General features: G+C 47.3%; 1 protein-coding gene and 1 long non-coding RNA gene across 2 annotated transcripts; one reads left to right on the top strand and one right to left on the bottom strand.

Annotated features, from left to right (window-relative positions):
* Window positions 1-1,817: 1,817 nt before the first annotated feature.
* Window positions 1,818-3,839, bottom strand: LOC147650166 (uncharacterized). Its single transcript, XR_015276914.1, has 2 exons — window positions 3,648-3,839; window positions 1,818-2,992 (listed from the first exon to the last, which is right to left on the bottom strand). It is a non-coding gene; the product is annotated as an uncharacterized LOC147650166 (long non-coding RNA).
* Window positions 3,840-9,711: 5,872 nt separating this feature from the next.
* Window positions 9,712-14,709, top strand: FITM2 (fat storage inducing transmembrane protein 2). The gene is made up of 2 exons (XM_086852740.1): window positions 9,712-9,913; window positions 12,062-14,709. The coding sequence occupies exons 1-2, from the start codon at window positions 9,741-9,743 to the stop codon at window positions 12,702-12,704; spliced, it is 816 nt and encodes a 271-aa protein (XP_086708866.1). The 5' UTR covers window positions 9,712-9,740; the 3' UTR covers window positions 12,705-14,709.
* The last annotated feature ends 2,419 nt before the right edge of the window (window positions 14,710-17,128 follow it).

Genomic DNA, 17,128 nt, shown 5'->3' with positions numbered 1-17,128 from the left:
CTGCCCCTCTGTCCCGGCTCCTGTCCCTCTGTCCCGGCTCCTGTCCCTCTGTCCTGGCTCCTGTCCCTCTGTCCCGGCTCCTGTCCCTCTGTCCTGGCGCCTGTCCTTCTGTCCTGGCTCCTGTCCCTCTGTCCTGGCGCCTGTCCTTCTGTCCCGGCTCCTGTCCCTCTGTCCCGGCTCCTGTCCCTCTGTCCCGGCTCCTGTCCCTCTGTCCCGGCTCCTGCCCCTCTGTCCTGGCTCCTGTCCCTCTGTCCCGACTCCTGTCCCTCTGTCCTGGATCCTGTCCCTCTGTCCCGGCTCCTGCCCCTCTGTCCCCGCTCCTGTCCCTCTGTCCCGGCTCCTGTCCCTCTGTCGCGGCTCCTGTCCCTCTGTCCCGGCTCCTGTCCCTCTGTCGCGGCTCCTGTCCCTCTGTCCCCGCTCCTGTCCCTCTGTCCCGGCTCCTGTCCCTCTGTCCCGGCTCCTGTCCCTCTGTCCCGGCTCCTGTCCCTCTGTCCTGGATCCTGCCCCTCTGTCGCGGCTCCTGTCCCTCTGTCCCGGCTCCTGTCCCTCTGTCCTGGATCCTGCCCCCCTGTCGCGGCTCCTGTCCCTCTGTCCCCGCTCCTGCCCCTCTGTCCCGGCTCCTGTCCCTCTGTCCCGGCTCCTGTCCGTGTGCTGCTGCCGAGCCGAGCCTGCCGGGTCCCTCCTGTGCTTCCCCTGCCCTAAAGCAGGGGAGGTGGGGGCCGTGTGCGAGTGCAGTGCCCCCGGCACGGGGAGGGGGCACCCCCAGAGCCTCCCTGGCACTTTTCCAGCCCGTGTCCCTCCAAGACACCCTCAAAATCTTTGCATATTCCCATTTGGACCCCGTTACAGCCCCTGCATTTCCTTTTGTGTTTTTAACATCCAGCTGAGGGTTTGTGGCTGAGAGAGGGAGGGTGGCATTGCCCCAGGGGCATTGTCAGAGCAGTGAGGGTGCAGGGTCAGGTTTGGGCAGGGTGGTGAGGAATTAGCCTAGCCCCATCCATCTGCATTCATCTCATCTGGTGCTCAGCTGTTCCTGCTTTTTCCCTTCCCTTTTTCTCATTTAAGCTGCATTTTCATGCTGTGCTGATAAGCAAGAGGAGGCCTGGGAGCGTTGGTGGGTGGTTTTGGTGTCTGCATTTCCCCCTCCACTGGCTGCTGCAGTACAGACATCACGGACAGTGTGGTCCAGCAAAGCCCTCTTCCCAAAACCAGCACCCTGAGTGCCCCTGTGATGGGTTGGTGGGACATCAGAAGCCACAACTTGATAAATCCATGGCAGTGTTATGTGATGGTGTGTCCCCAGGAATAGGTGACTCACGACGTTCATGGATGAACCTGCAGCAGCAGGTGGGACATACGGTGTGCTCTGTGAGCAGCTGATGCCCATCTGGAGTAACTGGCGTGAATGAAGTTGTTATAAAGCTACAGCAGCAGTGCTAGGAGCAGCACCGGTTTTCTCCCCAGACAAGAAAAGGATTTTCCCCTCTGCCTGCTCCAGTGATGGAAAGGATGAGGTGTCTGCAGGAGTTCATGGACCGTGCCGAGGGGAGGCCTCCAGGTCTCCTCACCGCAGTGTTTTGTGTCTGCCCACCTCCTGAAGTGGTTCAGTAAATCAACAAGGCTCCCCTCTGTGCCTGCTGAAACCCCTCCAGCCGCCTCGCACAGACCGTTGAGGTGGTCAGGGGGGTTAATTGACTCTGACAAATATTTACCTGTTTCTCTGGCTTTGCAGAAACCTCCCTCCAGCCCCAGCTTTGAAGTTCAGTTCAAAGCCCCAGCAACGCTGACGTCTTGGGAGGATCGCGCTCTCCCCAGCGTGCAAAAGCTCTCCTTTAAAAGGAGGGAAACTGCAATCCCCCCATTCTCCTCCTTGGGCACCAGGTGCAGTCCTGGCATTTTCCATCATCTCACAGGGTCCTGCTCATCTTCCCACCCCAGAGCAAGATCTGCTCTGCCAGTGCTTTGGGGCCTGCATTAAATAATCAGCCCAAAGAAAGGTCTTGTTCCAGCAAAGAGGCAGAACATGTTACACATGTATTTTTGTTCCTAACCTCCAAATGGTGTCAACAGAGATTGGGCTGAGTCTCACATCTGTGGTGGGCTTATATTTAAAAAAAAAATCATGTTTGAACTGTACAAATAAACACTTGTGAGAAGAATCCTGTTTCTTTAAGTAAAGCTGGTAAAAGCTCTGATTTAGTTAAAGCACTAGGATTTGGCTTTAATTTTATTTTTCACCAGAGTTAAAGCTAGAGGAGGAAAAAATAAAGTTGTTTATTCTCAGAACAGGTAGAGTCTAGGTAGGAGGAGCACAACATTCATCACCTTCCTCCTCCTCCTCAGGCTGTTGGTGACCGGGGCTGGTCTCTGTGCACTGTTGACCACCCTCCACACCTTCCTTCTGCTTGGTAAGGTGCAGGCTGAGTTGCTGTATTTTGGGAGATGCCTGGCAGTCTGGGATGTGCTTCCTTGGTGAAAGCCAAGAGCAGCCAGGCTGGTGCACCTCACACTGAAAATCTGGGCCAGACTGTACTGAAGCAGAAATGAACTGCCAGCCCTTCGAGCCTGACAGTAAAGTGCCAGGAGATGCCTTGGAGAAGGTTCAGAAGCTCAAGAACAGACACTTCAGGCTTGGCTGATGTTTGGGAGCATTCAAGCCTACTTGCAGATCTTCTGTTCATGGGGTTCCAAAACTGCTGCAGATGATCAAGGGAAGAGCACTGGATGGGACGAAGTGTGAAAAACTGGATCCCAGGCACCAGAACAACCCTGAGCTTCCTCTTGAGGCAAATTCATTCCTTCCCTGCCCTCAGGTTGGGGATGGCTGAGCTGGGCATTGCTCAGCACCCTCACACCGGCACATCCTCTGCCTCAGTGCCTTCCTGCCCGTCTTATCTTTTGGATGCCACCCATGGACGGTGACCACACCAATAAATTCCATGGCCTGGGGTGTCCTGGTTTCTTCTGCCAAAGGTTGAGATGTGGGGCAGTCCTGTGGTGAAAGGGCATGGCAAGGTTAGCAGGGATGTTGAGCTCACTGAACACAGGGAATGCATAGGTAAAAAACTGAACAAATAGCTTTTAAAAATAATAATCTGTAATATTGGGCATCCAAATCAAGCCTGTGACAGAATTGAGTGCACTGGCTCTTCAGTACACCCTTTGAACATCTTTGTAATTATTATTTCTTGTCTGCAGAGCATTTCTTTGTGGTCAGGAAAAATCCAAATCACATTTCCAGCCAACACTTTTATCATTATCCAAGCCAGTAAAGCACAGATTAAATATTATGTATGTATATATTTTAGATTTATACTTAAATATTTGTAATTATATATTGGATTGAAATAGCTCTTGTTTTGTGGCTGGCTGTACCTGGTATCCAGTCAAGAAACCAGGCAGAAGTGTGGTCCTGCAGCTAATCAACACAAAGTCACTTCCAAATTTTACACTCTGATTCTTTCCTGAAAATATACGAGCTAAAAATGCATCAGTGAAGTTTGAAAAGTTCATATTTCTGAATTTGAATTAATAAACACAGACCATTTCCTTCCCATATTTGACCAGTTGCAATAAACAGTAGTTTCTTAATCTAAAAATATTTTTAAAAAGCAATGTTTTAGTATATTAGCTCAAGGGCCACCCACCAAATGGCTTCGTGGAAGTTGTCCTGAGTTTTGTGTGATCTTTAATCTATGCTTGATAATCCTTATATGAAGGGAATAAATAGGAACAATAAATAATGCTTTTGGTGCAAGGCTAACAGGAAGGTTAATTGGTCTGGGCAGGAGTTAATTCCCAGTAATTGCTGCTGGGAGAGCACTTCCCACTCAACCTGCAGGGAAAAGCTCAGCAGCTACCCCTGAAAGAACAACACATCGAGAATCAAATTAATTCAAATACACAGGTGTGGGGGTGAGGAGGTTCTTTGGAAGCACAGAAGGTGTGAATTATGTGTTGTGGAAAAAAAGGGGAGTGTTTCATCAAGGAGCTGCAAGTGCAGCCACCACAGCTGCTCAAGGAAGTCAGGCAATTAGACATAAACATGAGTAATTAAGACCGTTTTATGCCCAAGTACATTTACCCTTAATCACAAGAATTATATATTTTTTCACATGTAATCTCATCCCCACTTCATCTGCTAATGGGCTCCTTAGTCTGTATTCTAGGCAGAGTAGCTAGTTTACATCTTTGTGAACTCTGCTTATTTTTAAGCTCTTTGGATCATTATCACAGCCCTCTGCAACCTCATCATTTTCTCTGAAAGACATTTAGGAAGAAGAAGAGCAGAATCTCTCCCTTACTCTGCTCGGGGTGTGGGGATACAGAGCCTAAGGGTCTGTGGCTGGGGAGGGAGTTTGTCAGAGCCACAAATTCAACTCAGCTCCTCATGCTTGTCACAAGACCATTCTCTCCTGTACATCAAAGCCTGTCATTAGTCTGCTCTGCTGTGATCTAGCTGTGCCAAACAAGAAATGTAAATATTTTGTAGCAAGAGGTATTAATTTTTAGCATTAATAAAGTTTGCACCACTGAGAACTGAATTGGTTCTTTCTTATGCTTTGCCCCATATACCAAAATATTTTGATCTTTGGATGTAACCACCAAACACACTGCAAATTCCCTACAGCTCAGATCATACCCTTCCTATTCACTTGAGGAGAGTTGGGGGAAAATGTGTGACCTGCAGAGGTTTTTAGGCTGGGTCCAGCCGGATTCAGTCTGTCTAAATTCCCTGGGGTTAATTTCCACACCTTTTTCTAAAATTCCTGGGGTTTCAGGATGGGGAAAGACCTTTCCCATTTATTTGGGCAGCCACACAGGTGATGAGTTATCTCCCTTCTGTTTCCCAGCTCAGCATCTCCACTGCAGACAACACATCATCCCCTCACAGATCAGCCTTGTGAGGGGTCCAGGTTCTGCCTGCAGCCATGGCAAGTCTGGGGCTGGCAGGAAGAGCATCCCTTCCTTCAGAGATGGGCAGCAAAGATCCAGGCCAGTGTGAGAGAAAGGCTGCAACGCCTCTGCCCCAGGCTGCATTTCAAAGGCATCACTGACACAAGGGAACAAAGCACCATATTATTTTTTTAATCTCTTTTCCTAAGCCAGCAGTGAATAGAGAAGGCTGCGGAGCTCAAAGCACTGAGGCTGATGGACAGTGTCTCAGCAAAGGGCCAAAACTATCTTAACTTCAAGCTTAAGCTCCCATTAGGCAAAGAAAATACAGCCCAAATTATGCTTATGTAGCACCTCTCATGAAAACATCCCAGGACACTCCAGGATCAAACTCAAACACAATCAATCATGGAGATGTGAGCAGTGCTCAGCAAGGAAAACAGAGAGCAGGGGAGGCTCGGCAGGAATGAGCGGCACGGCTGCCATGAACACCTGGCTCCCCAGGGAAGGGCTGGGGGCTGCGAGGGCCCCCGGGCAGGCAGGGATGGGGAAGCAGGTGCTGGCAGGCTGTGGGAATCGCTGGGAGGGAGGAGGATGAGCTGGGAAGACTGAAGATCTCCCAGATCCAAAGGGGCTGTTGGCACTGGGGTAACTCATCCCCACTGAGTGTGTGGACATGGGCCGATGGCTCTGCCAGCCCCGGCGGGCTGGGTGCTTGGGTGGGCACCCACCAGCTGCTCCTGGTGTCCCTGGAGCACACCTTCCCCCTGGAGCACACCTTCCTCCTGGAGCACACCTTCCCCCTGGGGCTGACTGGGCTGTGAGAACCCACCTTACTCCAAAAGTGGGTCAGAGAAGAGCCATTGCTTGAATTTGGTAAAAAAAAGTGTGCAGTTTTCTCTTCTTCTCCTCGCAGCATCCTTCCTTGGCCACAACACAGAGTGAACCCAGAAAATATCATAAAATAGATTCCTATTTAGCACAGTCAAGAGGCTTAGTTTGACTGTTTGAGCTGAGATTTCAGTTCAAATGTCTTGGTCCTGTTCCACAGCAAACCTCCCAACCTTTGCCAATTTATTTTTAAGTGTCAGGACACTCCCTGGCTGGGGCACTCATGACGGCTGAACATCCTGCAGAGCTTTGCCAAAGGGCTGAAGAATTAAACTCCAGTAAATCATCCTGTGATGGCTTTAAGGCATAATAAACTTTTCAGTAACAATCTTGCCACTTTCTAGCCTGTAATATTTTTAAGTGATCATCAGGAAGGATTTGTGAGCAGGGGTCTCGTGGCACTGAGGAGTGAGGCTGTGACCCCACCGCAGCATCATTTTCTCAGCAGCGAGGCGACAGCAGATCACAATGCAGCACCTGAGCAAAATGCCACTGTCTTGCAAGAAGGTCTGAATTTCACCACAGCTAATTTTAAGCATGCCAATAAGGTGAACAGTTGCCCTGGGCTCCTGGAAAGGGCTGCTAAGGCTGTCTTTCCACTGACTATGTTGAAACTGGGGTGTCTGCTTCCTGATGAGGAGCCTCAGTTCTGCAGAAAGTATTCATACCATGGTCTTACATCAACAAGACAGACTTCTTTGCACTCAAAATGATTAGCAGATAATTAACAGAATCACCAAGACAAATATAATGTCTAAGCAACTTAATTATTAAAAATAATTAACAACTCCTTGTGTCATTGTTCTTTGTCTAATTAATAGTTGATTCCACATGAACTATGAGCAGGAAAGATTTCCCCCCAACCTGCTGCAGCTCATGAGTGAGGATGCCTTTTTCAGCCCTGTTGGATCCTATTTCAAATCTCTGCTCAGGGAACTGGGATCTCCCCATTACCTCTCCAAATAAGTGTCCCAAGCTCCGGGTGACTGGCCATGAGGGGACAAGGCTTACCAACCACTCTTCAGCTCTGCAAATTGTTCTACAGCTCCTAAAGAATCTGTCCCTGCGGATTTTAGAGGCAAAATGGGCTTTCTCAAAAAGAAGCAATTTGTTGGAGGCCTTGGTTAAAATTAAACCAGAAAAAGAAATTACTCCCAAACCAGTTTTTAAAATCAAATAGTCTGAAAAATTTCAGCTTCAATCAGGCAGGGATTTAGTGAGACTAAGGAGGCAGTTAAGGCAAAAGCCACATCTGCTGTACCTGACAAATTAATTCAGTTTAGTATTGTTTATACCTGTCACACCTTGACCAAGTATCCATGAGAACTTTTTAGGAGCCTTCTGCAATCCCATAGAACAAACTTTAGTACTTGTTTATTAATGAAAGCTTTATCTGCTGGTTTAAAAGACCTAAATTCTGCTTCTCTGATTCTTTATAGGGGTACAGCAGTCAGCTCCTCAGAAGGTCTGCTGGCCTTGGCTTGGTGCTCATGGCAGCAAATACATGCCCTGAAAGTAGAGCTTTCCCCTAAATCTGCAGAACACCTGGACCCAGTTGAGCTTTGCTCACTGCGCTTGTGAGAATCCATGATTTACAGGGATAATCCTCAGACATTTCAAGCTGGGCTGAGGATAGACAACATTTCTAGCCCATGCCATCAACTGCATTCATCTGGAACAGGTGCCAAGCTTACGAAATCCCCCTGCGTGTGGCAGACACCACAGCACGCTTCATTAGCAGCCAGCCGAGCAGCTCCCACCTCCAGCGCCGGCACTGCAAACAGTCTGCACATCACAGCCCCAAACCTGGGAAGCAGAGGAGGCAAGGTTTCAAAGGCAGAGGGGATTTAGGAGGACAATGAGGGACTCTGTGAAACCTGCTCCCAACCCCTCTCATCCTCACTCGTTTGAGTGAGCGCAGCTGCCTGTCGTTTCTAATTCGGGGTGCAATGCTGGGGCTGGGAGTGCTGGACATGGCCGTGGCAGTCTTATTAAAAACAACAGCTAATAAATTGCCAAATGCCATTTACCCTGGATAACCTCCTTAGCCAAAACCCTCCATATCTGCTGGGGATGCTTTGATGTGTTGTTCTGCTCTCTCAGCCCAGATGTTGTCATAGATTTGCTGACGATGACAGCGAAACAGCTTTGAAATGCTCTGGCAAGAAATACTTTCCCATCCTGTCTCAGATAGGGTCTGCTTCTCCCCCTCACCACCACTCTCACATTTTTCTTACTGAGGTCACTGGGATGAATAAAGGCTCTTTGTTCATTGAGCCATTTCTCTTCTTGCTGATGCTTTTTTATATTTTAAAAGCTAAGCTGACATGACAGCAGCAGCTGTTCAATAGATGAAATAGGTCTCAAATACCACAGCGACGGCCAGTGTTTGGACACCACTTTCAGCACAAACATGGATAGTCAAAAGGCTTGGGAGCCTTAACAGCTCTAGAAATATTTTCTCCCTCCCTCATAAGCCCTAGGAAAAATTAAAATAATTGTACTGATTGAGAAAATTCTCAGATTTTCTCATTAATATCACAATAAGACCCTCTTTTCATATGTACTGCTCTGGCTACTGACTGACTGGTACCTTACTTAAAAGTAGAGCTTGCTCTTTTATCAGGCAAGAGAAAACAGCCTCAAGTTGCACCAGGGGAGGTTTAGACTGGAGATCAGAGAAGATTTCTTCACCAAGAGTGTTACAAGCACTGGCAGAGGGTGCCCAAGAAAGTGGAGGGGTCACAATCCCTGGAGGGATTTAAAAGATGTGCAAATGTGGCACTTGGGGACATGGTTTTGTGAAGGGCCAATGCTCTCAGGCACATGGTGTGACTCTCGGGGCTTTGCTGTGCAGGGCTAAGAGCTGAACTCAGTGATCCTTATGGATCCTTCCAACTCAGAATATTCTGTGTTTCTGAGATTCCACAGCAAATGCTGCAGCCCACGACCCCTTGGAGCATCTCTTTGGACGCTCTGCTCTGGGAGCACCGTGCACATCCAGGGAGAGACACAAAAGCCCATCTGTGTTCTCATTTTGACAGGCGAGGGTGGGAAATGGATGTTTCAGAGCACGGCTTTATTCCTGTGGCATGGACACACCACAGGGTGCTGCAGGTGGATCCATGTGGATAGATTTGTGTGGATGGATCCCTGTGGATAGATCCCTATGGATGAATCCCAGTGGAGATATGCCTGTGGATGGAGGATCCCTGTGGATGGATCCCTGTGGGTGGATCTCTGTGGATATATCCCTGTGGATAGATCCCTGTGGATATATCCCTGTGAATGGATCCCTGTGGGTGGATTCCTGTGGATATATCCCTGTGGACGGCTCCCTGTGGATATATCACTGTGGATATATCCCTGTGGATATATCCCTGTGGATATAACACTGTGGATATACCCCTGTGGATATATCCCTGTGGATATATCCCTGTGGATATAACACTGTGGATATATCCCTGTGGATATATCCCTGTGGATATAACACTGTGGATATATCCCTGTGGATATATCCCTGTGGATATATCCCTGTGGATATAACACTGTGGATATATCACTGTGGATATATCCCTGTGGATATAACACTGTGGATATATCCCTGTGGATACATCCCTGTGGATATAACACTGTGGATATATCCCTGTGGATATACCCCTGTGGATATATCACTGTGGATATATCACTGTGGACGGCTCCCTGTGGATATATTCCTGTGGATATATCACTGTGGACGGCTCCCTGTGGATATATCCCTGCGGATATATCACTGTGGACGGCTCCCTGTGGATGGCTCCCTGCGCACGGCCCCGCGGCGCGGCGGGCGCGCTCCCGCGGGCGCCCAGCAGGGGGCGCGGAGCCGCGCTGAGGGGCGGTGCGGGCGGCGGCCGCGCGGGGGCGCGCGCGGGGCGGGGCGGGGCGGGGCGGGCGCTGCGGCGGCGGCGGCGGCCATGGAGCGGCTGGAGCGGAGCGGGCGCTGGCTGCGGGCCGCGCTGGCCCGCGGGAGGCTGCGCCGCCGCCTCCCCGCGCTGCTGCTCGCCATCGTCGTGCTCGGCTCCGCGCTCAAGGACAGCGACCTGGTGCCCGACACGCCGCTGCAGAACAAGCGCAACCCGCTCAACGTGTGAGGAGGGGCGCGGGGGTCGCGGCAGGAGCGGGAGGGACGGGCCGGGCCCGCTGCGCGGGCGGGGGCGCCCGGAGCGGCTCTGAGGGCCGGGGGGCCGGGCCGGCCCCGCTGGGCCTGGTGCTTCGGGGGATGGGATTGCCTCTTCCTGACTCAAAGGTTTCAGAATATCGCTACTTTCTGGCTCGGTCTTTATTGGAAGAGGGAGGAAGGAGGTCTTCTTTTTTTTCTTAACCTCGCCGATAATTCCTCGTAGTTGAGTAAACTGATTTCACTTTCTCTAGTAGGCACTGACAGGACCCGAGGGCATGGCCTGAAGCTGCGTCAGGGGATGGTTAGGCTGGATTTTAAGAAAATATTTCTTCATCGAGAGGATAGCTGAGCACTGGAACGGGCTCCCCAGAACAGTGGTGACAGAACCAAGGCTGACAGAGCTCAGCATTTTGACGACATTTTGACAATACTCCCAGGCACATGGTGTGATCCTTGGGCTGTCCTGTGCAGGGCCAGGAGTTGGACTCCATGATCCTTGTGGGTCCCTTCCAGCTCAGCAGATTCTGTGATAGTTACTGAGCTGATCTAAAACCCAACTAACTGAAGGAAATAGGTCTTTTAGCATCTTTCCTAAAAGCAGAGTGGTTGCCATCCTTTTCTAGCACCTGGGCCATGATCTAACTGGCTTAGTCATTCTGTGAAACTAGTTTGAGCATTTTGAAGGCAGCAATGAGCTGGTCCAGAGGACGTGTGTCCTGCTAGAGGTCTGAAACTAAAATTGCTGATTTCCTCTGTAACTTGGGGAACTTTGGACTTTACTGATTCAAATTTGTCATTTAGTGAAGTGGGAAAGGAGCTGCTTTTAGTGTGGCTGAAAGAGCATTGACAGGAAACAGTAAGAAATTGATCTTACAGTAAAAGCATAGTTCAGTTCTCCCTTTTAAACAGAGGAAGGTGATCTGTACTGACAGTTCTTGGAGCAAGTATTTTTTCCTTGCAAATTGCTTTCCTCCTGCAAATTGTTTCATGGTAGCAGCTGTAGTTGCCACACAGGCATCTTCTGTAAAAGAAGAAAAACAGACTTATGTAAAATTAAAGAGTGAAGGAGGTACTGCTGAAAATCCTGGGCAAGGCCCTGACAGGTTTGTTAGGGTCATAAGGAAGATGCAGAGCTCTAGACTGGTTTGGCTTTGCCTTTGATGCTCAGGTGAGGATTAAATGATGACTGTGTGTGTCTGTCATGGCTCAGCCACAGAGCAGAATTCAGCTGTCTCGGTTTTCAAACTGGACTCTGGGTAACAAAGGGGTTGCACAATTCCCCTCTCCCATCAGCTGATAGGAAGCAAGCTCCATTGGAAGGTGCTGATGGGAGAAGCAAGATCCTGGACTGTGGCCACTTTAACTCATTAATAAATTCACTTACATGTGCTCCAGTTTAAGATTTGAAAAGAGAACAAGTTACACAATACTTCTGTTAAACAAGATATCAACGTATCATCAGCTGGGTTTCAAGATTCTATGGGTATCACAGCAAAAGTTTTCAGGGCAGAGAGTGAATTTAGAGATGCAAGGATTTGTGTTTGCTAAAAGGAGGCTCTCATCAATTGAAAGGACAGTAAAGGAACAGACCCATAGTGCTGCTTCATTTATTTAGAAGGACATGAGAGGAAAAGCTTCACAGGCTGATGAGGGGAAAGAGCCAGCCCTTCTGGCTGTCTTAAGAGATTGAGTTTGTGAAAGGCTTTGTATGGAAGGATAATTGAGATGGTGGAAGAGTCAGAGAAGGGGTTACTGTGGTCAGGGCGGCAAGCTAAAAATACATTCTTTGCAGCTGCATTTGGAGTAGGGCAGAGTTGAGCTGGCTTGTAGGGTAAAAAAAGTGATTGCAAAACTGAACTGCAAGTCTGCTGCAATGAATGAGTCCAGTCAAGGCTGCCATGGGAACAGTACCTGCCTGAGGAAGTGTTCAGGTTTTGGGCTTGAGGGAAGTACAGGGGAGGGTTAAGATTGTAGCTAAGCTGTATTTTGAGGAGAGGGCACAAGTCTCTAATTTAGATGGTTCTGAAGACTGACCTTGAGTACTTACTCCCCTGCTTGCCCCACTACTGTGGCATTTCACCCATGCTTGTGTCTCCTTTGTCTTTCCTCTGGCAGATACTTCGTGAAGGTGGCCTGGGCTTGGACGCTGTGGCTGCTGCTGCCCTTCATCACCCTCACCACGTACGAGTTGGCCCGGAGCAAGTTCCTGTACGGCCGCACCAAGAGCGCGCTGCTGGTGCTGCGGCGCCTGGGCGCGCTGCTGGTGGGCACGGCCGTGTGGTACCTGTGCACTGAGCTCTTCATCTATGTGGAGAACCTCACTGGGGAGTGCTCCCTGCAGGCCAAACCCGGCCAGCCCCCCCGGCTCTACGCCTCCAAGCGGGAGTGCCACCAGGACAACGGCGTCTGGAACGGCTTCGACATCTCAGGGCACTGCTTCCTGCTCTCCTACTGTGCCATGATGATCCTGGAGGAGGTGGCTGTGCTGGAAGCACTGTCCATAGACCACAGCTCCAAGCTGCGTGTGGTGATCAACGTCCTGTTTGTTTCCCTGTGTTTCCTCACCGTGATCTGGGTGTTCATGTTCCTCTGTACTGCCCTGTATTTCCATGACTTCAGCCAAAAGCTTCTCGGTGTGTTGATAGGTCTGTCAGCCTGGTATGGGACATACAGGTTTTGGTATTTAAAGCCCTTTTCTCCTGGACTACCTCTTCCAAATATACCTTTAAGTTCAAAGAAATACAGCTATAGCAGATAAAATAAGGTTTGAAATGTTTTGGATTTTGCTTTCAGTACTGGAGTAGTTGAATGTAGGAATGGTTACTGTATTTCCACTGTAAGGAACTAGGTGATGGGTTGGAGGAAACCAAATCTGTACTGGCCATTGGCTGGCAGGTGGTAATGAGGTTCTTCCCTGGGAGAAGAAAAAAAATCGGTATTGGGAGAGGTCTGCTCTTGTTTAGGAGCTGACAACTGGGATTGTCAGCAAAGAAATCAGAAGCTGAATCTGTTTCTCTTACTAATAAAGGGAGAAGCAGACCCAAGGCTAAAAGAGGCCTTTGATCTTGAAGAGTGTGATTTATCTCAGTTAATTCTCTCTCTTCCTTATCGAATTATGTCAAGATGTTGTGGATGATCCAAACCTCATGCTTTTTTTTATTGTTCCTATTTCTATGGCCTTATGGGAAAGCTCTAATAATCACAGTGCTGCTAAGCATTGCAAAAATACCAATTCTTGTGAAAGCAGTTCTGTTGTGAAACTGGAACATCTCATGTTCTCAACTGTTAAAAACACTAATTTGCCAGAAATGCCTCATAGCTACCTGCACCTTCTGCAACAGAGAGTAAATCTGAAATGCAATGTCTTAAGCAGACTGTGACTCTAAATTAATGCCTGCCTCTGAAAAGGAAACTTGGAAAAACAAGCCTTAACTTTCTCCTTAGGTGAAATAGATGTAATAATATTTCATCATTTTATTCTTGACACTAAAATACCCAAACTCCTTTCTGTTTCGTTAAAAAGTCTAGTACAAGGATTGGGGTTTTAATTTTTAAAAAATCTAATCCATTGCACACTTGGCAACAACAAATTCATTTGGTTTATTCTTTCTTCTAGAACAACAGTGGAATTCTGGTGTTCTGAACAAGCTAGCTTATCCTGCTATTTCCTAAATAGTCTGCTTGATAATGAGTGAAATGCATTGTTTATCCTGGGAGCTGCAAAGCAGAGTGTGCTTGAAGCAATATTTATTCTTGCAATACCAATAAGCTATTTAATTTTGATTGCACATAAAGCTGTGGCCACTTTTGATGTGGCTGGAAACCCACTACTGAATAAAACACTGCTATTAGATAATGAATAGGGGTGAGGTGGGTTTGCTCATCATATCAGATGTTTAGCATAGTTTTTATCTCAAAAAGCTTTTTATGATTTTATAAAGGCTCATTCATGATGCAGTTGCCAGGACAGGTCTGTGGGTCACCTCCACTGACCCCACAGTGAGGTCACTTGGACTGCAAGGTGACTTTTTCTGGATACAGGGTATGATGCTCCATCGGTTAATCTTGGCACATTTTGCCATCTCAACCTCTCTCTTCCAGCAAGAGAGTGGAAGCATTTGCAGTTCCTCCAGCAGTGTTAGTTCCATGCTGTGGCCTGCTTCTGAGGAGAGCTAAATTCACTGGAATTCCCACTGAATTCAGTGGCGAGTGGGAGTTGTGTGTCCTTAGAAAGAACAATTCACCTCAGAAAGAAGCTGTCCAGGGGGTTATGTATTTTCTGTCAAGCTCCTCTTGGTTTTGTATTAAATTGCCTTTTAAGCTGACTCTTTGAAAATTGCACTGAGTAACTCATATTGGGTTTAACTAAATTTGTTTAAACAATGCAAATTTATTTGCAGATACTCTTTTGATGTAATTTAAGCCTGCTCCCAAAAGAGCTAAGCTAGACCGCAAGCCACTTTCACCATGAAAAAAGATTATATACCCAGAAGGTTTTATGATTAATTTCATTAAGTTCCTATTTTAGGTTATCTTTATGTAACTTTGCTGTATAGACAAGCCCTTGGAACAGGAAATGTTGTTTACTTAAACCAACTGACTTGCTGAAATAATGTTCATTTTCGCAAATGTTTTGTGCAATCACTGTGGATATTTCTATCCACTTTAACCAGTGTCATGCAGATTATTTTTTTAATGGTTATAATGTAGGATATGGTTATTCTCTTATTTAAACAATGAAAGAAAAACATTTGAAAACTTTATCAGTGTTTGTGTCTTTGAGAATCTGTTCCTGATATCTGTGAATATGCCATTGTTGCTCTTCACTTCCTTGGATGACCCAGATCCTTGGAGTTTGTGTGACTACTGAGATGTGTGATCAAACTGGCACAGAAAGTTCTGCACTGCTTGAAAGGGTTAACAGATCACGGGTTCTCAGGAGTGCAGGGTTTTAAAAAGAAACAAAACAAAAGCTATGGCTAAAGGAAGTTTCCCAACGTGTGCCTGTTACACCAAGTAGTTGATTTTGTGGGCATGGGTTTGTTGTAGCAGAGGGAAAGCCTAATCCATTGAAATGTTTGGGAGAACTCCCATGGGCTGCAATACTGCTCAGGAGTTTGGAAATCTTAGGGTCTTTCTCAGTTACCCAGTCCTCTGCCTTGGGCCAGCTCCTGGCTCAGAAGGTTCCTTGTGCTCCAGACCTTTATTTGTGCTTTTTGACTCTGATCCAGAGTAGGAATCTGCTTCATCTGGAATCTTAAAGTTGCAAATTTCTTGTTCACATATTTGCCATCACATTTGTCTGACTTCCCTTTCCCTCCCAAATTTTATCATTAAAATAAAAAATGTAGCCTCTCCACAGCAGATTTGCAGCCAGAGAGAAACAGTGCTGAGAGCAGCTGGATTTGGTATCCTGTGCCAAAGGCACAAATCAGCTATCAACAGGTATTACTGGTTTCTTTCAAGTGTTGGGGTGGGTTTTTTTTTTGGCTTTTTGTGCATTAAAGTATTCCTGTTGTTCTCACAGAGCTATCTTTCTGTCTGTAGAATCACCTAGGGAATTTTTAATGTCTCCAACATCTTACTAATGTATTTCAACATCTGTCTGCTTATCTTTCACTGCCTGTGTTTGGCCTGTTTTGTGGGCCTGTTTCACAGTTCTGTCACAGAAGCCTGTGAATTTGGCCTGACTTGGTGGCCAAGGCAGCTCTTGGTGCCTTGAACATTCTCCTCTGCTGGGAACAGGTAGAGCAGTGGGAAGAGAAACTGCCTTAGGATTCACTTCACTCTTCACTTACCTGGGACTCTTTCAAGTGTTGGCGTCACTGCAGGTGAGATCAGGCAAACAGGAAAGTTGAGGTCTTTCATAAGAGTCATGTGAGCAAATCAGACTTTAAACATGTCTGAACCCAGGGTTTGATTCTTACTCCAAGTTTGTTCAAAGCAAACGTGAGCCATGAATGCTTCACTGGTGCTAAATGATATTCCTGGTTTCCCAATTTATTTTTGTGTGCTGAAACTTGGGTTGTGGGTGGCTGCAAAAAAAGAATCCTGTTTTCTGTTTTGGGTGTGTGGCAATTGGTGACAGTGAGAAACACCCAGTTATGCCCTGGGGTGCACTTTAATGGAAGAAACTGCTGTGATGTGTTAAACATTTTGGGAAATCAGTCTTCAGTTCTGAACACAAGTCTATGGTCACTTCATGAAATAGTATCTTCATTTTTCTGCTGTAGCTTAATGGTCCTCAAACCAGGACACTTACAGCAGTTCCCTGCAGCTTCTCTGGCAAATTTGCTTTTGCCAGCTCTCTGATCACCTTGTGTTAGCATCTCCTTTTGCTCAGAAACCTGCTTCCTGGGATTATTTCTTTCATAGCTTCATCTCTCCTCCTGGAGCACAGATTAGTAATACATGCTCGTCACCTCTGCTGGATGTGTGCTCTCTCTCAGTATTTTGCCTTCCCTTTTTTGAGGTATTTTGCAAAGCTTAAGATGAAAGTAATTAGAACACAAAAAGACTTTTGTGACTCTGAACTGACATTGAACTGTTGTTAAACAGAGCTGCTTTCACTGTACTGGTGGAAAACCTGGAGAAAAGCACATGGCTTATTCACTGAAGCAGAACTGCACCTGATGTGCTTGAGCTCAGGGGAGGAAAAAGGTGATGTGACAGCAGAGTTCGATGCATTAGGAGAGTTACTTTTGTCCTTCTCTTGGGGACCGAGTGCTCACTTCAGTGGAGGGTACTTTCACCCAGGTGCTTAGCAGGAAATAATAAATTTGGATATGAGTGCCTTAGTGCTTAAATGAAGTATGGAATGAGAGCATAAAGTTTAAAAGCTGAAAAAGCAGACAGAAATGGCTATCAAGATTGAGTGCAGTCCATGAAATCTCATGCAATTATGTAATTGTAATACTTAATCTGAAAGGTTATTTATTTTTAAATTATCCCCTGTCCATCACAAAACAAAAGACAATGCCACGTGCTTGTAACAAGCCAAATAATGCTAAAAGATGACTAAAGGATGGCTTTAGCAGCCTTTTGGGAGGGTTGGATATCGCAGAAAGCAGCACCTGGAAAAATGCCCTTTCCCTGCTGTGCTATTCTTGACAGTGTGTGCAGTGGCAGGAGATCTGTGGCAGAACTGAGGAGCTCCCCAGTGGTGGGGGCTGAAGAAAGGAA

Source organism: Cyanistes caeruleus, chromosome 16 (assembly GCF_971803275.1).
Source record: "Cyanistes caeruleus chromosome 16, bCyaCae1.hap1.1, whole genome shotgun sequence".
In the NCBI taxonomy this organism is placed as follows: Eukaryota; Metazoa; Chordata; class Aves; order Passeriformes; family Paridae; genus Cyanistes; species Cyanistes caeruleus.
The sequence above is the reverse complement of the archived record's forward strand: the minus strand, read 5'-3'. Positions and strand labels throughout refer to the sequence as shown.